This window comes from Anomaloglossus baeobatrachus, chromosome 7 (assembly GCF_048569485.1).
Source record: "Anomaloglossus baeobatrachus isolate aAnoBae1 chromosome 7, aAnoBae1.hap1, whole genome shotgun sequence".
Classification (NCBI taxonomy): Eukaryota; Metazoa; Chordata; class Amphibia; order Anura; family Aromobatidae; genus Anomaloglossus; species Anomaloglossus baeobatrachus.
This window is the reverse complement of record NC_134359.1, coordinates 311,448,162-311,474,135: the sequence shown is the minus strand read 5'-3', so window position 1 is coordinate 311,474,135 and position 25,974 is coordinate 311,448,162. Positions and strand designations below refer to the sequence as shown.

Genomic DNA, 25,974 nt, shown 5'->3' with positions numbered 1-25,974 from the left:
ATGCGGTCCTGAAGTGTTTCTGCAAGGACATACAGAAATCTCAATGTGCGCACATCACCTAATCCAGCGTTGACTTCAACTAAAATGAGGTCACTGAGTTCAAAGTTCACCAGAGGTCACAGGTGGGGTAGAGTCGATATGTTTCTGACGCTGCAGTGATCACGTTCACGTGTTCTAATGTGACCGCGCACTGCGACCTCAGATGTAGCAGACCAGGATCATCGTAGGACCTCCGGTGGATTACGGTAGGGGTGTTAATACATGGGAGAAAGAGGGCAATTCTGTTTTGAGGTTTCTGTTTTTTGACGGGGGGGTTTACTAAAGGATTTTTTTCTATTTTGACCACCCATCTAACCAGCCTTCAGCTTGATGACAATTGACAGCTGCTCTCCCAGGGCAATCGTGAGGAGCACCGAGATTGTATCAATATACAGGGCCCCTTCCTCATTTGCTCCAATTTATTTTTAAACTCCACAATGAATCACAGACTGTCAGAGGGTGGGCGGGGGGAAGCAGTGAATATGCATGAGGTTTAATGAGCGGACACAGTATGACAGTACTCAAGGCTCAGTAAGTAAAACTGTCCAACTCTAAACCCCATTTTGCTTCCTTTTAATTCCCCCTTTATCGGAATAAAGCGCACTCAAGCATTTCAGTGCCGATTCATTATCCCTACACCCCTCCCCACCCCCCAATATAACTCATCCCTCCCCCCCCCCCCCAATATAACTCATCCCTACGCCCCTCAATATAACTCATCCCTCCCCCCCCAATATCACTCATCCCTCCCCCCCAATATCACTCATCCCTACACCCCCCCCCAAATATCACTCATCCCTACACCCCCCCCCCCAAATATCACTCATCCCTACACCCCCCCCCAATATCACTCATCCCTACACCCCCCCCCCAAATATCACTCATCCCTACACCCCCCCCCCCAAATATCACTCATCCCTACACCCCCCCCCCAAATATCACTCATCCCTACACCCCCCCCCCAAATATCACTCATCCCTACACCCCCCCCCCAAATATCACTCATCCCTACACCCCCCCCAAATATCACTCATCCCTACACCCCTCCCCCCCCAAATATCACTCATCCCTACACCCCTCCCCCCCCAAATATCACTCATCCCTACACCCCTCCCCCCCCAAATATCACTCATCCCTACACCCCTCCCCCCCAAATATCACTCATCCCTACACCCCTCCCCCCCAAATATCACTCATCCCTACACCCCTCCCCCCAACACAACCCAATGTTAAAAGATTCAGGCAGCCAATGGCGTGCGTGGTGGGCGTATCCTACCTGGGAGCGGCTCCCCGCCTCCGTGCAGCTATTGGCCAGCAGACTGAGGGCGAGCTCCAGGTTCCTTCGCGAGTTTCCCAGCACTGCAGCCCGCGCGGGATCTGTGAACAGCGAGAGCAGAAGCGAGAGGCCGCCCCGGTCCCGGAAGAGCTGGGCTCCCCCCCGCCCGGGACACATGGCGGCTCCGCAGCTCGCTCAACGCCCTCCCGAGACCCACGGGATCGTCCGCCGCAGCCGAAAGCCGAGACAGGCAGGAAGAAAGCGACGGACCGGACATCAGAACTGAGGCAGGACAGCGCACGCGCACATTCGCCAATCATCGCCAGGCATGCCGGGAACTTCCGACTCGGAAAGCGGAAATAAGGCAGCAAGCGTTCCACCACGTCCAGCGATCTGATTGCACAGGAGATTCCGGGGCGTGGCTGTCACTATGACGTAATTCACAGCTGCCTATTGCTGCCTACTAAAGGCTGTATAATGTTATTCCAGGGTGGGTGTGTGTGTCTGTGTGTCTAATATATAAAGGTGTGTGTGTCTGTGTCTAATATATAAAGGTGTGTGTATCTAATATATAAAGGTGTGTATAGTGTGTGTATCTAATATATAAAGGTGTGTGTGTCTAATATATAAAGGTGTGTGTCTGTGTCTAATATATAAAGGTGTGTGTAGTGTGTGTATCTAATATATAAAGGTGTGTATAGTGTGTGTATCTAATATATAAAGGTGTGTATAGTGTGTGTATCTAATATATAAAGGTGTGTCTGTGTCTAATATATAAAGGTGTGTGTGTATTTAATATATAAAGGTGTGTGTAATGTGTGTGTGTGTGTGTCTGTGTATCTAATATATAAAGGTGTCTGTGTCTAATATATAAAGATGTGTCTGTGTCTAATATATAAAGGTGTGTGTGTCTGTGTCTAATATATAAAGGTGTGTGTAGTGTGTGTATCTAATATATAAAGGTGTGTATAGTGTGTGTGTGTGTCTAATATATAAAGGTGTATTTAATATATAAAGCTGAGTGTGTGTGTCCCCGTGTATCTAATATAAAGGTGTGTGTGTTTTTAATATATAAAGGTGTGTGTGTCTAATATATAAAGGTGTGTGTGTCTGTGTATGTGTATCTAATATAAAGGTGTGTGTGTGTTTTTAATATATAAAGGTGTGTGTGTATCTAATATAATAATAATAATTAATAATAATAATAATTGTATTCATTTATATAGCACTATTAATTCCACAGCGCTTTTACATATATTGGAAACACTGTCCCCATTGGGGCTCACAATCTAGAGTCCCTATCTGTATGTCTTTGGAGTGTGGGAGGGAATCAGAGTACCCGGAGGAAACCCACGCAAACAAAGGGAGAACATACAAACTCCTTGCAGGTAGTGTCCTTGGTGGGATTTGAACCCAGGACCCCATCGCTGCAAGACTGCAGTGCTAACCACTGAGCCACCGTGCCGCCCTTTAATATATAAAGGTGTGTGTGTATTTAATATATAAAGGTGTGTGTGTGTGTGTCTAATATATAAAGAGGTGTGTGTGTGTCTAATATATAAAGGTGTGTGTGTCTGTGTTTCTAATATATAAAGGTGTGTGTGTATTTAATATATAAAGGTGTGTGTGTCTAATACATAAAGGTGTGTGTGTCTGTGTATCTAATATATAAAGGTGTGTCTGTGTGTGTCTAAAATATAAAGGTGTGTGTAGTGTGTGTATCTAATATAAAAAGGTGTGTATAGTGTGTGTGTCTAATATATAAAGGTGTGTGTATTTAATATATAAAGGTGTGTGTAGTGTGTATCTAATATATAAAGGTGTGTGTGTATTTAATATATAAAAGTGTGTGTAGTGTGTGTATCTAATATATAAAGGTGTGTGTGTGTCCTCGTGTATCTAATATATAAAGGTGTGTGTGTATCTAATATATAAAGGTGTGTGTGTGTGTAGTGTGTGTATCTAGTATATAAAGGTATGTGTGTGTGTAAGGTGTGTGTGTATCTAATATATAAAGGTGTGTGTGTGTAATGTGTGTGTGTATCTAATATATAAAGGTATGTTTGTGTGTAATGTGTGTATCTAATATATAAAGGTGTGTGTAATGTGTGTGTGTGTGAATCTAATATATAAAGGTGTGTGTATCTAATATATAAAGGTGTGTGTGTATTTAATATATAAAAGTGTGTGTAGTGTGTGTATCTAATATATAAAGGTGTGTGTGTGTCCTCGTGTATCTAATATATAAAGGTGTGTGTGTATCTAATATATAAAGGTGTGTGTGTGTGTAGTGTGTGTATCTAGTATATAAAGGTATGTGTGTGTGTAAGGTGTGTGTGTATCTAATATATAAAGGTGTGTGTGTGTAATGTGTGTGTGTATCTAATATATAAAGGTATGTTTGTGTGTAATGTGTGTGTGTGTGTATCTAATATATAAAGGTGTGTGTAATGTGTGTGTGTGTGAATCTAATATATAAAGGTGTGTGTATCTAATATATAAAGGTGTGTGTGTATTTAATATATAAAAGTGTGTGTAGTGTGTGTATCTAATATATAAAGGTGTGTGTGTGTCCTCGTGTATCTAATATATAAAGGTGTGTGTGTATCTAAATATATAAAGGTGTGTGTGTGTGTAGTGTGTGTATCTAGTATATAAAGGTATGTGTGTGTGTAAGGTGTGTGTGTATCTAATATATAAAGGTGTGTGTGTGTAATGTGTGTGTGTATCTAATATATAAAGGTATGTTTGTGTGTAATGTGTGTGTGTGTGTGTATCTAATATATAAAGGTGTGTGTAATGTGTGTGTGTGTGTGTGTGAATCTAATATATAAAGGTGTGTGTATCTAATATATAAAGGTGTGTGTGTCTGTGTATGTGTATCTAATATAAAGGTGTGTGTGTGTTTTTAATATATAAAGGTGTGTGTGTGTGTGTGTCTAATATATAAACGTGTGTGTGTGTCTGTGTCTAATATATAAAGGTGTGTGTGTTTTTAATATATAAAGGTGTGTGTGTCTGTGTGTGTCTAATATATAAAGGTGTGTGTGTGTGTATCTAATTTATAAAGGTGTGTGTGTCTGTGTATGTGTATCTAATATATAAAGGTGTGTCTGTGTGTGTCTAATATATAAAGGTGTGTGTGTATCTAATATATAAAGGTGTGTGTGTATCTAATATATAAAGGTGTGTGTAGTGTGGGTGTGTCTAATATTTAAAGGTGTGTGTGTGTGTGTATTTAATAGATAAAGCTGTGTGTGTCCGTGTATCTAATATATAAAGGTGTGTGCGTAATGTGTGTGTGTGTGTAATGTGTGTGTGTGTGTATCTAATATATAAAGGTGTGTGTGTGTGTGTATTTAATATATAAAGGTGTGTGTGTGTGTTTCTAATATATAAAGGTGTGTGTGTGTATGTATCTGTAATATATAAAGTTGAGTGTGTATGTGTGTGTTTATACACTACAGTTCAAAAGTTTGGGGTCACTTAGATATTTCCTTATTTTTTAAATAAAAGCACTTTTTTTTTCAATGAAGCTAACATTAAATTATATATAATTACACTCTATACATTGTTAATGTGGTAAATGACTATCCTAGCTGTAAACGTCTGCAAACAACTGAAAAGATGCCGGAAGAGTGCCTGACGCCCTCTGTCAAGCATGGTGGAGGTAATGTGATGGTCTGGGGCCGCTTTGTGCTGGCAAAGTGGGAGATTTGTACAAGGTAAAAGGGATTGTGAATAAGTAAGGCTATCCCTCCATTTTGCAGCATCATGCCATACCCTGTGGACAACGCTTGATTGGAGCCAATTTCATCCTACAACAGGACAATGACCCAAAGCCACCTCCAAATTATGCATGAACTATTTAGGGAAGAAGCCGGCAGCTGGTATCTATCTGTAATGGAGGGGCCCAGTCACCAGATCTCAACCCTATAGAGCTGTTGTGGGAGCAGCTTGACCGTATGGTGCCAAAAAGTGCCCATCAACCAATCCAACTTGTGGAGGGGAAGCATGGGGCGAAATATCTCCAGATTATCAACGCAAATTACCTGCTAGAATGTGCCAAAGCTCTGCAAAGCTGGAATTGCTGCAAAGGAGCGATCTGTGCCGAAAGCCAAGTGTCAAGAGAACATTATTATTTCATGTAACAATCATTATTTCTCCCCTTGTCACTGTCTGCACGATATTCTCTATTCATTATACAGCTCATCTGGTAAATAGTGCAGTATATATTCCTCATACCGTGCTATACTGCTGTGTGTGTGTGTGTGTGTGTGTATATATATATATATATATATATCCATCACAGGACATCCCCTCCATATACAGTGCAGTATATTAGGGTACTAGTGTGTATATAAATATAAACTGTACATATATATATATGAGGGGCGATCCAAAAGTAATGATAATCAGTTATTTCTATTGCACACAGAAATTAAAATAAAATGTTTTCTTCTCTCTTAGGTACCCACTCGTCTTGGAAAAAAATCCCTTAAAAAGGCCACGATTCCCGGGAGCTACCTTCATTTGAATATGAACTGCCGAGGAGTGAACATCAAAATGGAAAAAAATGAGCTCAGAGCTGTCATCAAATACCTCTGCTTGAAAAAAATGACTACCAAAGACATACACAGCGACTTGGTGGAAACATTGGGGGACTCTTCTCCTCCACATTCCACAGTTGCACGCTGGGCCAAGGAATTTAAGCTGGGAAAAACATCAACGGAAGATGAACATCGTGAAGGACGCCCATCCACGTCCCTCAATGAAGAAAACGTGAAAAAAGTTGAAGTTGTATTGGCAGATGGAAGAGTGACTATCAGGCATGTAGCTGAGGTCACAGGGATCTCATATGGCAGTATTCAAAGAATCCATGCAAAAGAATTGCATATGAGAAAGGTCTCCGCGCGTTGGGTGCCAAAAATGTTAACCGACGAGCAAAAGAAGAAACGAGTTGATATTTCAATAGCAAATCTCGAAAAGTTCCAAGCAGACAAGGAGAATTTTTTGTCACTTTTTTTGACCATGGACGAGACCTGGATCCACCACTTTGATCCCGAAACTAAACAACAATCGATGACATGGAGACGAACCGACGCCGAAGAAATTCAAAGTGTCAAGCTCAGCAGGGAAGGTTATGGCGTCTGTTTTTTGGGACGCTGAAGAAATTATTATGGTGGACTATTTGGAGAAGGGAGCCACTATTACCAGCTCCTACTACGCAGAACAAATAAGAAGATTGTGGGAGGTTATCAAGGAGAAAAGGCGCGGCAAACTGCGGGCTGGAGTGCCGTTTCACCAAGAAAACGTGCTGGCTCACAAAGCTGCAGTTGCCATGGCAACCATTCAAGAAGCGGGCTTTGAACTGATATATATATATAGATAGAGATATATATATATATATATATATATATATATATATATATATATATATATATATGATATCACAGCATGTCTCCTCCATATACAGTGCAGTATATACAGTGCCTTGCGAAAGTATTCAGCCCCCTTGAATTTTTCAACCTTTTCCCAAATTGTAGGCTTTAAACATAAAGATAAAAATGTTAATGTTCTGGTGAAGAATCAACAACAAGTGACACAATTGTGAAGATGAAGGAAATTTATTGCTTTTTTTGAACTTTTTTTAAAAATAACTGAAAATTACGGCGTGCAATATTATTCATCCCCTTTACTTTCAGTGCAGCAAACTCACTCCAGAAGTTGATTGACGATCTGTGAATGAGCCAATGTTGTCCTAAATGACTGATGATGATAAATATAATCCCGTGTGTAATCAAGTCTCCGTATAAATGCACCTGCTCTGTGATAGTCTCAGGGTTCTGTGTAAAGCGCAGAGAGCATCATGAAGACCAAGGAACACAACAGGCAGGTCCATGAAACTTTTGTGGAGAAGTTTAAAGCTCGATTTGGATACAAAAAAATTTCCAAAATTTTAAACATCCCAAGAAGCACTGTGCAAGCGATCATATTGAAATGGAAGGAGTAACATACCACTGCAAATCTACCAAGACCTGGCCGTCCATCCAAACTGTCATCTCACACAAGGAGAAGACTGATCAGAGATCCAGCCAAGAGGCCCATGATCCCTCTGGATGATCTGCAGAGATCTACAGCTGAGGTGGGAGAGTCTGTCCATAGGACAACAATCAGTCGTACACTGCACAAATCTGGCCTTTATGGAAGAGTGGCAAGAAGAAAGCCATAAAAAGTGTAGTTTAAAGTTTGCTACAAGCCACCAAACATGTGGAAGAAGGTGCTCTGGTCAGATGAAACCAAAATCAAACTTTTTGGGCACAATGCCAAACGATATGTTTGGCGTAAAAGCAACACAGCTCATCACCCTGAACACACCATCCCCACTGTCAAACATGGTGGTGGCAGAATCATGGTTTAGGCCTGCTTTTATTCAGTAGGGACAGGGAAGATGGTTAAAATTGATGGGAAGATGGATGGAGCCAAACACAGGACCATTCTTGAAGAAAACCTGTTGGAGTCTGCAAAAGACCTGAGACTGGGACGGAGATTTGTCTTCCTACAAGACAATGATCCCAAACATAAAGCAAAATCTACAATGGAATTGTTCACAAATAAACGTATCCAGGTGTTAGAATGGCCAAGTCACAGTCCAGACCTGAACCCAATCGAGAATCTGTGGAAAGAGCTGAAAACTGCTGTTCACAAACGCCTTCATCCAACCTCACTCAGCTCCAGCTGTTTACAAAGGAAGAATGGGTGAGAATTTCAGTCTCTACATGTGAAAAACTGATAGACACATCCCCCAAGAGACTTGTGCTGTAATCGCAGCAAAAGTGGGCGCTACAAAGGGTTAACTTACAGGGGATGAATAATATTGCACGCCCCAATTTACAATTATTTATTTTTTATAAAAGTTTAAAATAAGCAATAAATTTCCTTCCTCTTCACAATTGTGTCACTTGTTGTAGATTCTTCACCAGAACATTAACATTTTATCTTTCTTTGAAGCCTGAAATGTGGGAAAAGGATGAGAAATTCAAGGGGCCGAATACTTTCGCAAGGCACTGTATTCCTCATACCGTGCTGTACTGGTGTGTGTGTGTGTGTGTGTGTGTATATAGATATCATAGGACATCCCCTCCATATACAGTGAAGTATATAATTCTCATACAGCCCTGCACTGGTGTGTGTGTGTTTGTGTATATGTATATATATATACATACACTTCACTACTGTCACACTGTAGAGGGATCAGTTTTATTCTCGGTTTCACAAGGAAAGACTAGATGTAATGGGATGAAACTGATGGGGAGGAGACACAGATAAGATATTCGAAAAACTTGTTGACAGTGAGAGTGATCAACAAGTGGAACAGGCGCCACGAGAGGTGGTGAGGTCTCCTTCAATGGAAGTCTTTAAAAAGAGGTTGGACGGACATCTGTTTGGGATGATTTAGTGAATCCTGCTTTGAGCCGGGGGTTGGACCAGATGACCCAGGAGGTCCATTCCAACGCTAATATTCTATTATTCTATGATATATACAGTAAATATGTTACTGCTGAAAACTTATGATGTAGGTCAGAGGTCTCAAACATACGGCCCCTCAGGCTGCTTCTTGTGGCTCGCAGGTCGTGGACCCGGTAATGATGGCAGCCGGTGCAGGGGCTGCAGCCGTCAGAGCTTTATTTCAGATGAATGTTTCGCTGGCGCTGCGGAGTCAAGCTCTCTCTGCACAACTCAATTCCGCCGCTGGCCAATCAGATGCAAGCAACTCATGTGTATGACCTTAGCTGCTTGCCTCTGATTGGCCAGCGGCTGCTATAGAGAACTTGATTCTGTGCAGCCCAGGCAAGAAGCGGTGACATTGGCTGCAATCGTTACTGGGTCCACGTGCCTGCAGGCCACATAAGGCTATGTGCACACGTTGCTTTTTTTTCAGCGCGGAAAAAAACGCACCCTCTGGCAGAGGGGAGAATTGTAAACAATGCTTTTTGAGAAAAAGGCATCGAAAACGCATGCGTTTTTCATGCGTTTTTTAGGTGCGTTTTTTAAGACTTGTCAGTGTTAATAAAGTTGGTTGAACATAGACCTTTGGAAAAAAAAACCTGTGATGTCATTTCCTTCTCCACATTCTGTTTGGATAAATGGGAGGGCTTGGAATGGAAGGAGCACCATTTGAATTTTGGAAAAGTTGAAATAAACTTCGCACACCGAGCCCCTTGGGTACCTATACGTCAGAAAACCCCCACAAGTGACCCCATTTTGGAATCTGCACCCCTCAAGGATTTTATTCAGGAGTATATTAAGCATTTTGAATCCACAGCTACTTCACCCAAAATGTTGCTGTAGCAACAATATTCTCACTTTTAGGCCCGTTTAACACGTCAGTGAAAAACACTGACGTTTTTCACTGGCGTGTAAAACACGTACATGTCCCTCCGTGTGCCGTGAATCATGGCACACATGGGTTGTCTAAGTGCAATCCGTTCTCCGTGGCCCGTGATTGCACTTAGAGATTAACTCACCTGTGCCCGCTCCCGCTCTCCATGGTGCTGATCGCTCCCGCGGTGCAGCAGCCGGCTGGCGCTGACCCCCGCAGCAGCTGCTTCCGGGTCGGCTGTGTCGCACATCATGAATATGCGCGACAATAATGAGCCGGCTCAGAAGCAGCAGGGAGAACGGGCTGCATAGGACATCGCTGGACGCCGGGTGAGTTAAAATGATTTTTATTTTAAAAGCACGTTTTTTTCTGGCACGTGTTTCACGGACCACACCACTGCGTGGTCCGTGGAACATCAGTGATGCCAGAAAAAAATGGACATGTCTCCGTGCGGCAATCACGCACACGCGGGTACGCCGCACGGAGACACGTGCAGTGAAAAATCACTGACGTGTGAGCAGACCCATTCATTATAATGTGTCTGCGTATGTCAGTGATTCTGGTACGTTTAAAAAAAAGCACAAACGTACCAGAATCACTGACGTGTGAAAGAGGCCTAAGGCTATGTGGCCATGATCCAGCGACACGGCGTCTAGTACACAGTGTCAGCCTTCCTGCAGAGATGTGAGTGTTGTCCACGGGAGAACGCAGCTGCCCATGCCCACGATTTGGGTTGAGGATGCTGTGGACTTTAGCTCTATGCTACCTGCAGAGCACACTCATCTCCGCAGCATAAATTGACATGCTGAGGCTCGGGAAGCTGCGCCACCGGTCAGTTTATGCTGCGGAGAAAAGAAGCACAGTGGGTATGGGATCTCCAAAAATCCTTCCACTGTGCTTCTACTGCACAACGCAGCGTTATGGACGCAGGGAAAACACTCAGCGCCCATAACGCTGCAAACCCTGATTGTGGGCACACAACCTAAAAAGCGTCAATGGATGAATGGATGTCAAATATATATAACGTCCCACCCCCGCCTGCATATTCTAAGCTGGCACCTTTAGTACCTTTCATGTGGCACTAAAGGGTGCCTAGCTTAGTATTTATCCAATAAAAAAAAAATGAAAAAAATGGCGTGGGGTCCCCCCTATTTTTGATAGCCAGTCAGGGTAAAGCAGACAGCTGTAGCCTGCAAACCACAGCTGGCAGCTTCATCTTGGCTGGTGATCAATTTGGAGGGCTCCCCAGGCTTTTTTTTTTTATTTATAAATAAAGAATTAAAAAAAAAATAACGTGGGGTCCCCCCAAATTAGATCACCAGCCAAGGTGAAGCTGACAGCTGGGGTCTGGTATTCTCAGGGTGGGAAGAGCCATGGTTATTGGACTCTTCCCAGCCTAAAAATAGGCCGCAGCCGCCCCAGAAGTGGCGCATCCATTAGATGCGCCAATCCTGGCGCTTCGCCCCAACTCATCCCGCGCCCTGGTGCGTTGGCAAACGGGGTAATAAATGGGGTTGATACCAGATGTGTAATGTCACCTGGCATCAAGCCCAGCAATTAGTGATGTCACGGCGTCTATCAGATACCAGACATAACTAATTGACCGTAAACAAAAGCAAAAAAAATGACAAAAAATTTTTTATTAGAAAAAACACTCCCCAAATCATTCCCTTGTTCTCCAATTTAATCAAAAAATTTGAAAAAAATGGGTCCGCAGAAATCCATTTGGACGTCCCACGTCGCCTCTGAACCTTCTAGAATATGGGGGCACGTTCAGGGAACGTATCCCCCATTTTCTAGGAGGGCAGACCCTCCATTTGAGGAGAGTGGGTGCCAAAAATCTGCACCCACTCTCCCCGGGTCACAGCTGCAGAGTGCCGAGCAGCCAGCACAGTGCTGGCTGTCAGCTGCTCGGCACATGTGACCGGCCGGCGTCTGCTGTGAAGGAGGAGGGGGCTACGGGGGATCAGCGCTGCGACCGGACAGGTAAGGGAATACCGGGGGAATAGGGGGTGACCGGGCAGGGCCTGGGGGGCATTTTTCTGTCGCATGTGTTATTGCACATGCGACAGAAATCATAGGAGCAGGGCGGCCGGTGCGCGCGGCCATGTTGGATTTCCGGGAGGGGGGGGGGGTCGGGGGTCGGGACGGGCACTTTGGCGACACCGGGGGCTTTCCTGGACTTTGCCAGGAAGTGAGGTCAACAGGAAACCTCTTGACCTCACTTCCAGGTAAATGCCTGCGTTCTGGCGTGCCGACAGGCCGCGGACCGCAACAAAAAAGCAGCTCACTGCGGTGTAGCTGCGTTCTGACCCACATCATTGATTCAATGGGGGAGAGAATGCAGCCACAACGCACAAAAGAAGTGACATGCTGCTTTTCTTTCCGCACCGATTTTTGGCATCCAAAACGCTGTGTTTAGAAACGCAGCGTGTGCACTGATTTTTCGGCTTTCTCATACACTTTGCTGGGAAAGCTGAAAGCATGCAATTTGCCACTGAAACGCTGCGGTTCTAAACGCAGCGTTTCCGCGGTAAAAAACGCAACGTGTGCACACAGCCTAAAGGAGAAAGGAACGGAGGACAGGTGAGAAGAAAGTTTTGGTGTGTGTGCCGCTGAGGCTGCATAGGTTAGGGTGTGTGTGTGTGTGTGTGTCTGTGTGTGTTAGAAGAATGGCAGAACAGGGTACCAGGATGAGTCATTGCTACAAAAAGAGGTCCAGTAAAGGGGACATTACTACAAGAAAACAACCTGCATGGGCATATTACTACAGGATGGGCACAAGGATGGGGCACATTACTCTAGGATGGGCACATTACTTCAGGATGGGGACAAGGATGGGCACATTACTACAGGATGAGGACCAGGATGGGCTCATTACTTCAGGATGGGGACAAGTATGGGCACACTACTACTAGATGACAACATGGATGGGCACATCACTACATGATGAGGACAGGATGGGCATATTGCTACAAGATGAAGACCAAGATGGTGCACATTACAGAGGATGAGGGCCAGGATGGGGACATTACTACAGAATGGGGACAAGGATGGGGCACATTACTACAGGATGAGGATCAGGATGGGCTCATTACTACTGGATGGGAACAAGAATGGGCACATTATTACAATAAAGGGACAAGGATGGGAACATTACTCCAGGATGGGGACAAGGATGGGAACATTACTCCAGGATGGGGACAAGGATGGGCACATTATTACAAGAAGGGGACAAGGATGAGCGCATTACTACAGGATGGGGACAAGGATTGGCACAGTACTACAGGATGGGGACATTACTCCAGAATGGGGTAAGGATGGGCACATTATTACAAGAAGGGGACAAGGATAAGCACATTACTACAGGATGGGCACATTACTACAGGATGGGGACAAGGATGGGCACATTACTACAGAATGTGGACCAGGATAGGCACATTACTATAGGATGGGGACAAGGATGGGAACATTACTACAGGATGAAGATCAGGTTGGCTCATTATTACAGGATGGGGACAAGGCTGGGGACATTACTACAGAATGAGGACTAGGATGGGAACATTACTACAGGATGAAGATCAGGTTGGCTCATTATTACAGGATGGGGACAAGGATGGGCACATTATTACAAGAAAGGGACAAGGATGGGCACATTACTACAGGATGGGAACATTACTATAGGATGGGGATAAGGATGGGCACATTACTACAGGATGGGAATGTTACTACAGGATGAGGACAAGGATTGGCACATTACTACAGGATGAAGACCAGGATGTGGCATATTACTACAGGATGAGGACCAGGATGGGGACATCACTACAGGATAAGGACAAGAATGGGCAAATTACTACAAGAAGGGGACAAGGATGGGTACATTACTACAAGATGTGGACATTACTACAAGAAGGGGACAAGGATGCGCACATTACTACAGGATGGGGACGTTACTACAGGATGGAGACAAGGATAAGCACATTACTACAGGATGAGGACCACAATAGGGCACATTTCTACAGGATGAGGACCAGGATAGGGAACATTTCTACAGGATGAGAACCAGGATGAGGACATTACTACAGGATGGGGCGCATTACTTCAAGAAGGGGACAAAGATGGGTACATTACTACAAGATGGAAATAAGGATGAGCACATTATTACAGGATGGAAGTAAGGATGAGCACATTACTACAAGATGGAAATAAGGATGGGTACATTACTACAATGGGACGAGGATGGGCACATTACTACAGAATGGGGAGCAGGATGGTACACATTGCTACAAGAGGGAGAACAGGATGGAGGATATTACTAAAAGATGAGGACTAGATGCAGCCCCCAATTATTTTTTTCTATGTGCAGCCCTTATACCCAGCCAAGTTTGAGACCCTTGATGTAGGTAGTATGTAAAAATGAGGTTGATGAAGTGGTAAAGGGTTTCCTATATTTTATATCAGATGTCACTGTACAGATCTTACAGTATCTGGGTAATAGCAGATTTGCACACTCCTTACCATAGAAGAGTGAGAAGGTAGAAAGGCTGAATGGAACATTCATGGTAAAACTCCAGAAGGTAATGGACACGAAACAAGAAGAAATCCATTAGTATTGAGATACAATTATGTGTATTCAGGTAGGGAACTGAGGATAAGCAGGTAGGAAAGTCCAGAGGACACGGATAGCGTGCTCCTATATACCTCCTGATATACCCATAATTAGTCACAAAAGGAGGGATTGGCGGCACGGTGGCTCAGTGGTTAGCACTGCAGTCTTGCAGCGCTGGGGTCCTGGGTTCAAATCCCACCAAGGACACCATCTGCAAGGAGTATGTTCTCCCCGTGTTTGCGTGGGTTTCCTCCGGGTACTCCGGTTTCCTCCCACACTCCAAAGACATACAGATAGGGACTCTAGATTGTGAGCCCCAATGGGGACAGTGTTGCAAATGTATGTAAAGCGCTGTGGAATTAATAGCGCTATATAAATGAATACAATTATTATTAATTATTGTGAGAGAATAGAAGCCATTTTGTTCTTTGAGTATCCATCTTGTCTTATAAATGTATGATGTCATGGTGACTGAGTGGAGACATTTCACATTTGTATACACACCCCTATTGCCCTTATTAGTGCATAGTTCAGAGGAATCTTGTCCTTTGTTTTGAGATACTTTAAAGACAGGTCACATGATGTAATAATCCAGAAACCTCCAGTACACCGCAGTGCTGTGTGTGCTGTATTGATTTCCCGAGCGCTCGTAAAACAAATCTTATTAATTTGGAGTTCACCTGGCATAGAAGGGCTGTATTTCACTCACAAAAACAATGTAAATACTGCTTCAAATTCTGATTTATATGTTCTGTCTGCCCATTACACTGAGGGTGAAATGCCGAAGAATGGGATAACTTATTCCCTAACCGAAAGCAAAATGCTGTCCAAAGTTTGGCAATTAACCCGAGTTTCTCTATCTGAGACAATATTAGCGGGAACTCCATGGAGTTTAGCAACTTCACAAACAAAGACCTGAGCTAAAGTCTTGTCATTAGGTAAGGTGATAAAATGTGTCATTTTAGAAAACCTATCAACAAAATGACCGTATTCCCAGCAGATGAGGGTAAATCTGTCATAAAATACCTAAAAATGTCTGACCAAGGTTGACTGGGAACACTAAAAGGCTACAAACATCCAGAAGAATGAACGTGAGATGCCTTGGAGCGCTCACATACGAGATCAAACATTACTTTAACCCTAGGATAACCAGCCAGAACAGAATCATGATGTTCCGCCTAGACCTTAAGTTGAAGATTCAGAGGGACAAATGACTTGTTCTCCGGAACGCCAGACAGCGCATCACATTGAGCTTCTGCTATCTCAGATTCAGAATCCGTCCTAAGTGCTGACACCACCACTCCCTGCATGAAGGATGGGGACAGGTTCCTCACAGGGTCACCCCCATTTCCCTCTTCCTCCTGGAAAACACGTGGACAAAGCATTGGCCTTAATGTTTTTAGAACCAGGGAGATATGTTACAAAGAAATTAAACTTATTGAAAAACATTGACCACCAAGCTTGTGTCAGTGTAAGACTCTGCAGACTCAAGGTAGAGAGCATTTTTAATTAGTGTAAGAGGATGGACCAAAAGGTGTTGCCATACCTCAGATGCTAATTTGATAGCAAGTATTTCCGTTACCAATATCGTAATTCTGTTCTGCCCACGATAGTCTCTTAGAGAAAAAAGCGAATGGACAGGACACAACTTACCTGTCACGTTTGTCTCTCGGCGTGGAGAGATTTGTCACAGTTCTTCTATTTAAGTTTTCCCCTACTTTGGAGGCTGAGGTTAAATGTCAGTTTTTCCCTTGATGTAAACTTGAATATGTCGCAGGCGGCGGGGCGCTGCGCTCGCTAACGCTCGGGTCCGGCGCTGCTGCTGCTGCTCGGTGGTGCGAGCGGTGGGCCGGATCCGGGGACTCGAGCTGCGCTCCTCGCCCGTGAGTGAAGTGGGGGTGGTTTGTTTGGGGATTTAGTCCGTGACGCCACCCACGGTTTGTGGTGAAGATGGGCACCACCTCTGCTGGTGACGGGGATCCCGGGAGCAATGGTAGGGAGCAGCTGGGATATTGTTCTCCCCCTCCGTGGGTAGGGGTTGGTGGTCCCGGGGCCCGGTGGTGTGACGGGGAGGCAGGGTCGGTGAGGTGCAGGGACAGCGCGGCGCGGTGCCGGATGGCACTGGTGTACTCACTCAGCAACAGATGCACAAAGTCTCTGGTAAACCAAATGGCTGGATGGACGGGTCCCGCAGCCGGCTGCAGTGTCTCTCCCTGGACAGGTGATGGTGGCTGTCTTTCCCTGCACCTTTGTGTACTGTGTTGACTCCGATGGCTTCCCAACGGTAGTCCACTCCCCGGCGTATAGGTGCTGGAGCAGCCCGTTTTGCCCGCAGGCGCTGGCCCTTGGATCTCTAGCCTGTGGCGGTGGCTGTATACCCTCACGGTGCGGACGGTTGCCTTCTGACGGGACTTGGGTAGTTAGGAAACCCCTGGGGTTCCTGTCACACTCGGATTTGACTATTGTCGGCAGCTCCAAGCCTGGTCGGGGTCCGATGGCCCTGCCTGTGTGCCTAGCTTCACTCCATTCCCCGGTCCGGTACCGGCAGGCCGACGCCCGACCCTGGTCCTTACGGCTCTGCGGAGTTCCACCAACTCCTGCAGACGGCCACCACCATCTGCCAACCTTGCTGTCAGTGCCTGGGCTCCAACCCAGACACTCGCAGTTTGTGACCTCTCACTTTCACCTCCTAAACTGATCTGCTCCTTTTTCCCGCCTCCAGGCCTGTGAACTCCTCGGTGGGTGCGGCCAACCACCTGGCTCCGCCCCACCTTGTGTGAATATCAGACCCTGGAGGGAGGCAACAAGGGTTTTTATCTGACTAATGTAACTGTCTGGGGGTGGGGGTGTGTGTGTGTTTTGTCTGTGGCTACCTGGCTAGTCCAGGGCGCCACACTTAATTAGAGCTCAGCTGTGGCCACTCCCTGCCTCCTTACAAAGCCCCATCAGCCACCTCTTCCTTGCAGTTGATAGATTCTTTTACCAAGCTCTACTGTAGAGAGGGAGTCGCTCTGAAGCTGCTGGTGCAAGTCTTGCAGCGTGCCTACTGTTGTGCCTACTGTTGTTGTGGAGATACACTTTGTCTTGTATTTTTCTTCCCTGCTTTGGTTTTCCCTTTCCCATTTTTGTCTTATTCCTCTGTGTTTGGATGCTCTGTGACTGAGTTTTTGTTTTCCCTCGGTTTGTCTATTTGTTGTGGGGTTACCGCTCTTATCCCGGTTGATCCTATTGGGTGATGGGAGAAGGGGTACTAGATCAGGGCTAGTTAGGAGCAGGGCCAGTGTGGCAGCCCAGATGTCCTCACCATCAGAGGTAATTATGGTATTAGGGAGAGCTGGGGTCCCCTAACCTGAGGGTCAGTCCCGGTGCCCTTATGCCCATTACCTTCAAACCTTCCCGTGATACCTCCTCGTGACATTACTAAGAGATGGACCCTGAGACAACACAGCTCCTACAGCCACTTCTGACTCATCAACCTCCATCGTACAAGTTGAGATAAATCAAACTGTATCAATACAGGTGCCGACGAGAAGCATTTAAGACAGTCAAACACCTAGAAATCATCCTCAGACTATCTCGAGAAGTCTGTTCCTTTTTATTCATGTCAGTGACAGGTCTTGCTATAGCAGAAATGTTCTTAAGAAATTTTTTGTAATAATTCGTAAAATCTAAAAAACGTTGCATAGCCTTAAGGTTTCCAGGTCAGTCCCATTTTAGTATAGCCTGTAATTTAGTGTGATCCAAAACCTATCGCCGAAATTATATACCATAAAAAAGGAAGTTCCTGTATGCCAAACACACAATTCTCAAGTTTAGGATACAACCCATTATCTCTGAGAATTTGTAGAACTTGTCCGACATGTTCCATATGAGACCAATACATGATGATCTCATTTAAGTAAATGATTACAGTCTTCCCCAAAAGATGATAAAAAATATCATTAGCAAAGTGTTGGAAACCGCAAGCGCGATGGTAAGAACGAATGGCATCACCAGGTTTTCGAAGTGCCCTTCCAGCGTATTATAGGCCATTTTCCACTCATCCCCCTGTTTGATCCGGATGAGATTATAGGCCACCCTAAGTTTAGAGAATCATTTAGCAGCGGCAATCTGATTATAAAGGTCAGGAATGAGTGGAAGAGGATAAGGATCCTGAACTGTTATTTGGTGAGCTCCTGGAAGTCCAGGCATGAACCACCATCTTTTTTTCACAAAGAAAAATCCAGCCGCAACTGTTGACAAAGCCAGCCTACTGTGCCCCTTTACTAAATTCTCTGTTATGTTCTCTGAGAGATGACCTCTCAGGACCAGGCAAATTATAGAGTTTTCACTTGGGTAATTTTTCCACCAGGATCAATCTTATGGTGCAGTCATATGAGCTATGTGGCAGCAACTCCTGACATCCCCCCTCTGAGAACACATCACTAAAATCAGAGAGAGGACTAGGAAGGCCTATGGGGACCACTGAAATACAGATTCACAAACAGTGGTCTTTACAATATGTACTTCATTTCATTATGTTATGGGTTTGCCAATCTATGGTGGAGTTATGTAAGTGTCATGTGGTGTGCTGCTCTATAAGGACCAGGTGTCATGGCGACTTCAGACCCTGTTCACACTGCAGAGTCTGACACTTTACCTGGTGCTTCTATGTTGCTTAGTCAGAGCCAGGCATCAACCAGTTTTGTGCTCACTTGTGATTAGTCTGGCAGGAGTTAATTCCTACTAGCCTGTGAGTTCCTGCTTGTGTAGTGCCCCTGAGTCTGGTCGCTACAGGGTATATCATTATATCCTTCCCTGGCAGGAAAAGGTTAACCCGGTAAGTTTACACACACCTCACATAGCTCATCTAAACACAGTCAGGAAGTGACTCAGCCAGTTCCAGCAGACACAGGACTGGGGGAACAAGAGGTCACCATGACAAGGATCTGGATCCTTGCAAAGGTAGGGGGGCAGGAGTAGGAGTAAGTTACAAAGCAGACAGGAATTCGAGTTCAGTTCCAGTCAGACAGAGACAGAGCAGACAAGCTGTGGAGCAGGTCCCTGAGGGGTTGCTGCCAGGCACCCCTTTGGGAGGCAGAACAGAACCATCTGGGATGTAACACACCGCACCGACCTCTGCAGGAGTCTACTGCAGAAGGGAGCCAGCCAGGCCGGGGCTAGGAACACCTGGAGGGACGGGACCCAGTACCAGTAATCGTGGGCTGCAGGAGTATAGTCACCAGGGAGAGTACGGAGTGAGTACTCACGGGACTGAGCACAGGCGGGGTACAGAGCCCTAGTTCAGGAAGACGCTTCAAGCTCACCTGATAAAAATCTGCCCGGTGAGGGGACCATCAAGGACCTCATCGACGTTAGTGTCCGGGGCACAGCATCAAAGAGGTAACCTGGGAACATGGACAGAGGTCCAGCCCATAGAGAGGTTCAAGCTGCCTGCCATATGGGCCCAGACAGAGAGAGAGAGCAGGAGGGGATCCCAAGACGCTTCAGGCTACGAGGACCCTCCAAGTACAGATTTGTGCACGGAGGAGAAAGGCAACTGATTACCAGACCGGACTGGACCTCTGACCTGCCCGGGATCGACCGGACTCTCTGACTGCGAGGACCAGCACCTGAGGTGCGATACCATCTTAACCAGAGAATAAAGCATCTGGAACCCGCACCCGGTGACTCTGTGAGTAAATGCCGCCGCCCTGCTCTCCGGCGCTCCCGTGGACTGATGTCCTGTTGTCACCAACCTCCCGGGGTAATCACGCTCCACCTGTGGGGAGCGATACCATCCTGGCTGCACCTAACACCTGCCCCGGAGAGAGACTCTGCAGCAGCGGCTAATTTCTGGCCGCACACTACGGATGGCGTTACGAAGCATCCCCGTTCACCGTCCAGTACCAAACCTGGGAGAGGAAAAGTCACAGGAAGGGTCTGCGAGGGGAGGAGGCCAAGACCCAGTCGCAATTGCAACCGGCGACATGCTTCCCAGGGACCCGTCGCCCTCCTTCCACCCCCATTTACACTGGACACCTGTTTGTTTGTCTTTTCATGTAGCCAATGGGGCCACGGAGCCGGGTCAAGCCAGTCACAGCATTCCCCAAGAAACCACTGGCCCGGTGACGAGTACCCTAAGGCCCCGTGGGGCGCTACACTTGGGTCACAAGTTACTGAAGACCTATTACAGCCACCTCCGCCCTTTAAAAGATGGCGGATCCTGATTTACTTTTTTGGGGGGCTGCAGTTTTGTGATGATGACTCGCCCACCCCAGGGCTATGGGACACCCGGTGCCGGGCCGGACTAGTCCGGTGGTAGTCAGTGGTGGCTGGGCCCGGCTCCGTGGCCCTGGTGGGTGTCAGTATAATATGTGGCTTGTTTGTTAATGGTTGTGTTCGTGACGCCACCTGTGGTATGCGGCTATTAAGCCGCCGCTGCTGTGTGAGGCCTCCGGGATGATGTTATGGCAGCAATGGTAGTACTGCTCCCCACAGGTGGAGCAATGCCCGGGGCACGGTTGGTGCTTGTAAGTGTCTATGCAGATGAAATGACAGAGGCAACTCCAAGGGTGCAGTTCAAGTTCTTTACTCACAGTTCTTGTCACAGCTGTAGCAGGACCCTCGGACTGCTGGGACCACTGTCAGGGACCTCCGCCTTCTGGGTGATTCAGAGCGTGAAATCCGGTACCCTTCCTTTAGTGTCTCCTTCTCTGCTGTCTTCACTAGCCTTGCCTTAGTTAGGATGGACCTGGCTTGGCCTCCATTACAGCCTCCAGGCTGGGGGGTCACCTGTCGGCTGATTACCCCCTTTCTGAAGGTCTGCTCTGGGTTCTGGCCCTGGGAGCTTGCAACGTCCCTGGGCCTCGGTTTTTACTGTTTGGAGATTGTCTTTTCACTCCTCCAGTCTCTAGGGACCGTCCCCTGTCGCAGCTAATCACTCCACCGATGTCACTGTGGACCAGGCCACCGCAGCCTGCAACTACTCGTAGCGCCTCTGGGCCCTCGGCTTCGGTACCCAACAAGGACTGCTCGTGGTACCTACAGGACTACCCGCGGCCCTGCGACCCCTTCTGTCTCTGCGTGGTGTCACCTGGACCTCTGGGTCCCAGGTTCTTCACCAGGAAGCGTCTCCTTCAGTTCCTCTGCTCCTGACTGACTTGGAGCCTTTCTTTCCTTCTTTCTTTCTTTCTTTCCTCCTTGCCTGCCTCCAGCAGGCCTCCTCCTCCCTCCTTGCTCTCGTTCTTCTCCTCCAACTACATGCTGGCTCCTCACTCTCTCACTCCCTGAGGTAAACTGAAACTAACTTGACCTTCCTTTCTCTATCTGCTCTCTGGTGGCTCCTCCCACCTCCCCAGTTGCTAAGCTACCACCCTATGGGAGCAGGGATGGGTCTTACAGCCCCTCTCAGCATGCAGCATGGGAGGGTTGCCTGCCACTTTCCCTGGTCCTGTGTGTCCCTAGCAATGGGTGTAGTGTGGATTTACCAGGGGACCGGAGTTCACTCTCTTCCTCTCCCAGAATGGGGCATCACACCGCAAATGGGGTGCAATGACCTGTGGCGACGGAAGCCTCAGGGGCGCCACACTCCCCCACAGCAAATCCCAGCACGTCCTCGGGCTGAAAAACAACAAAAACATATGGAGAACTGCAAAACATTTTTGGTATGCAATAACATAAACTGTAAAACATTTCTTCCCTTTATGGGAGGCACATATCATGAACGTTGCAAACTTCTTATAAAGAAAACTCTAAGTGTGCACTTCCAGTCCATTGCACGGTTCAGGCAAATCCCCCATAATTCTGGTAGGGGGCACAACGGGTGCAACTATATACATTTTTGGCTACAACAAGTCCAGTAGCCCGGCAGTTCGTTTCTTTCCATCAGACAATAATGGGACAATCAACCAGCCATTAAGTCCAATGGCCTGGTTACATAGGACACATAAACAACATACCAGCCACTAAGTTCAGTGGCCTGGTAGGACATAACACATACACTTCCACCGGGGCCCACATTCCAGTTCAGTGGCCCGGTAGCACATAACATGGGGGGTGACGTCTTCAAAAAGCATCAGGGGCAGTACAGCAGGAAAGGGTGTCATCTTCGAAAAGAATAAGGGGCAAAACACGAGGGACTTCTTCAAAAAGAATGAGGGGCTATGTACAGTTCAGCTGCTTCTTACTTCTTTACATGTAGGGATTCTTCTCCGGCTCCCCACCTGGCAGCAGGTAGACAGCGGTCAGCACAATCTGCGTCTGCTGGTCTTGGCGGGCCGCGCCTGGCATGGCGGCGGCCTGTATTGGAGTCGCTGCCGTGACCGATTCTTGACGGGCTGCACCTGGCGTGGCTGCAGCCTGGGCTTGGCGGGCCGCATCTGCGGCGTGGATTAACATCGCCGCTGCGGCGGGATCTTGCTTGTCCGAGCGGGGCATCGCTGCTGGGGCCCGAGCTGGACGGGCCGGGCTTGGCGTCGCTGCTGCGGTGTGGATGGGCGCCGCTCCGGCGGCGAAATCTTGGCGGGCCGCACCTGGCGTAGCTGTGGCCCGGATCGGTGTCGCCGTGCCGGGCGTCCCTCCAGGGACCGCGGGCATGGCAGCGGGGGTTGGGGCTCTCGCGCCGGCAGGGGCATTAAATGACTCACCCCTCAGTAGCATCTCCGGTGTTCTGGTGGTCGCTGTCTTGCTGCAGGGTGCTGGTATCGGAGCTGCGGTCGTGGCACGCGCGCCTGCAGGAGGACCAGGCAGGAACCCCACCTGGCAATCCGGGCTCCGCCGGCTGGGGGTGTCACTCTCTTTACCCGGCTCTGCAGCGGCTGCTGGATCTTCTCCGCTCTCCAGGACGCAGGACACAACCCGGTTCTGAGGTGCGTGTCCCGGCTCGGCCACTCCTCCTCTGGCCGCTCGTTGCTCGGCGTCCATCCTTTTAGCTTCTTCACGCGCCATCTTTTCTTCCTCCGCCTTCTATGGCGGGCACCGCTTCGCGCGCTTTTCTTGGGCAAGGGGGCGGGGCTTCTCTTCGCGCCCTTTCTTCTTGCACGCCCCCCTTCTTCCCGCTCTCAGCAGCGCTAATGGCGGCGGTTTCTCAGTAAAGTACACAGTCTGTCACACGGTTCTTCAGGCGCACAGTACCCAGTTAAACCGGGCACGAAATCCTGTTCGTGACGCCAAAAGTTGACTCGCCCACCCCAGGGCTATGGGACACCCGGTGCCGGGCCGGACTAGTCCGGTGGTAGTCAGTGGTGGCTGGGCCCGGCTCCGTGGCCCTGGTGGGTGTCAGTATAATATGTGGCTTGTTTGTTAATGGTTGTGTTCGTGACGCCACCTGTCGTATGCGGCTATTAAGCCGCCGCTGCTGTGTGAGGCCTCCGGGATGATGTTATGGCAGCAATGGTAGTACTGCTCCCCACAGGTGGAGCAATGCCCGGGGCACGGTTGGTGCTTGTAAGTGTCTATGCAGATGAAATGACAGAGGCAACTCCAAGGGTGCAGTTCAAGTTCTTTACTCACAGTTCTTGTCACAGCTGTAGCAGGACCCTCGGACTGCTGGGACCACTGTCAGGGACCTCCGCCTTCTGGGTGATTCAGAGCGTGAAATCCGGTACCCTTCCTTTAGTGTCTCCTTCTCTGCTGTCTTCACTAGCCTTGCCTTAGTTAGGATGGACCTGGCTTGGCCTCCATTACAGCCTCCAGGCTGGGGGGTCACCTGTCGGCTGATTACCCCCTTTCTGAAGGTCTGCTCTGGGTTCTGGCCCTGGGAGCTTGCAACGTCCCTGGGCCTCGGTTTTTACTGTTTGGAGATTGTCTTTTCACTCCTCCAGTCTCTAGGGACCGTCCCCTGTCGCAGCTAATCACTCCACCGATGTCACTGTGGACCAGGCCACCGCAGCCTGCAACTACTCGTAGCGCCTCTGGGCCCTCGGCTTCGGTACCCAACAAGGACTGCTCGTGGTACCTACAGGACTACCCGCGGCCCTGCGACCCCTTCTGTCTCTGCGTGGTGTCACCTGGACCTCTGGGTCCCAGGTTCTTCACCAGGAAGCGTCTCCTTCAGTTCCTCTGCTCCTGACTGACTTGGAGCCTTTCTTTCCTTCTTTCTTTCTTTCTTTCCTCCTTGCCTGCCTCCAGCAGGCCTCCTCCTCCCTCCTTGCTCTCGTTCTTCTCCTCCAACTACATGCTGGCTCCTCACTCTCTCACTCCCTGAGGTAAACTGAAACTAACTTGACCTTCCTTTCTCTATCTGCTCTCTGGTGGCTCCTCCCACCTCCCCAGTTGCTAAGCTACCACCCTATGGGAGCAGGGATGGGTCTTACAGCCCCTCTCAGCATGCAGCATGGGAGGGTTGCCTGCCACTTTCCCTGGTCCTGTGTGTCCCTAGCAATGGGTGTAGTGTGGATTTACCAGGGGACCGGAGTTCACTCTCTTCCTCTCCCAGAATGGGGCATCACACCGCAAATGGGGTGCAATGACCTGTGGCGACGGAAGCCTCAGGGGCGCCACAATGACAAAAAAAAACTACAGCATGTCAACTCTTTTTGCGTTTTTCCATGAGTTTTTCACCCATTGGTGTAATAAAAACGCATAAAAAAGCATAGTTAAAAAACACAAAAAACATATGCATTTTCTGATGCGGTTTTTTTTGCAGGGTGCAGTTTTGTGGCAAACACAAAACTGCAGCATGCGGGTATGGCCTAACTGTAAAGAACCCTTTCCTATTTTTCTTCCCCCACAGTGACTGCCCCCTGATCCTTAGTATTGTCTTTGGAAGGAATAAGTCCTGCGCCGTCCTTTATATTGACATCACATGTATTTATACATATAAATGAGCTCTCCTCTGAGACGTCTTTTTCCACCTCTCATCATACGGGCGTCCTCCATTACTCATCATACGGGCAGCCTCCATCACTCATCATACAGGCGTCATCCATTACTCATCATACAGGCGGCCTCCATTACTCATCATATGAGCGGCCTCCATTACTCATCATACGGGCGTCCTCCATTACTCATCATACAGGCGGCCTCCATTACTTATCATGCGAGCAGCCTCCATTACTCATCATACGGGCGTCCTCCACTACGCATCATACAAGCGGCTTTCATAACTCATCATACGAGCAGCCTCCATTACTCATCATACGGGCAGCCTCCACTACGCATCATACAAGCGGCCTTCATAACTCATCATACGGGCGGCCTCCATTCCTCATCATACGGGCGTCCTCCACTACGCATCATACAAGCGGCCTTCATAACTCATCATAAGAGCGGCCTCCATTCCTCATCATACGGGCGTCCTCCACTACGCATCATACAAGCGGCCTTCATAACTCATCATACGGGCGGCCTCCATTCCTCATCATACGGGCGTCCTCCACTACGCATCATACAAGCGGCCTTCATAACTCATCATACGAGCGGCCTCCATTACTCCTCATACGGGCGGCCTCCATTCCTCATCATACGGGCAGCCTCCACTATGCATCATACAAGCGGCCTTCATAACTCATCATACGAGCGGCCTCCATTACTCATCATACGGCGGCCTCCATTACTCATCAAACAGGCAGCCTCCATTACTCATCATACGGGCGACCTCCACTACTCATCCAACAGGCAGGTTCCATTACTCATCATACAGGCAGCCTCCATTCCTTGTAGTAGTCTAGTTACCCGCCTTTGAAC

General features: G+C 47.6%; 1 protein-coding gene and 1 long non-coding RNA gene across 2 annotated transcripts in view; one reads left to right on the top strand and one right to left on the bottom strand.

Moving 5' to 3' along the window:
* Positions 1-1,657, bottom strand: part of ARMC5 (armadillo repeat containing 5) — a 13,765-nt gene extending 12,108 nt beyond the window's left edge. Inside the window, 2 exon segments of the mRNA XM_075318702.1 lie at positions 1,316-1,477; positions 1,479-1,657. Of these exon segments, the coding sequence (XP_075174817.1) occupies positions 1,316-1,477; positions 1,479-1,592 (276 nt within the window). The 5' untranslated portion in view covers positions 1,593-1,657.
* LOC142245743 (uncharacterized) lies at positions 1,331-5,936 on the top strand. Its single transcript, XR_012724791.1, has 2 exons — positions 1,331-1,750; positions 5,786-5,936. It is a non-coding gene; the product is annotated as an uncharacterized LOC142245743 (long non-coding RNA).
* The last annotated feature ends 20,038 nt before the right edge of the window (positions 5,937-25,974 follow it).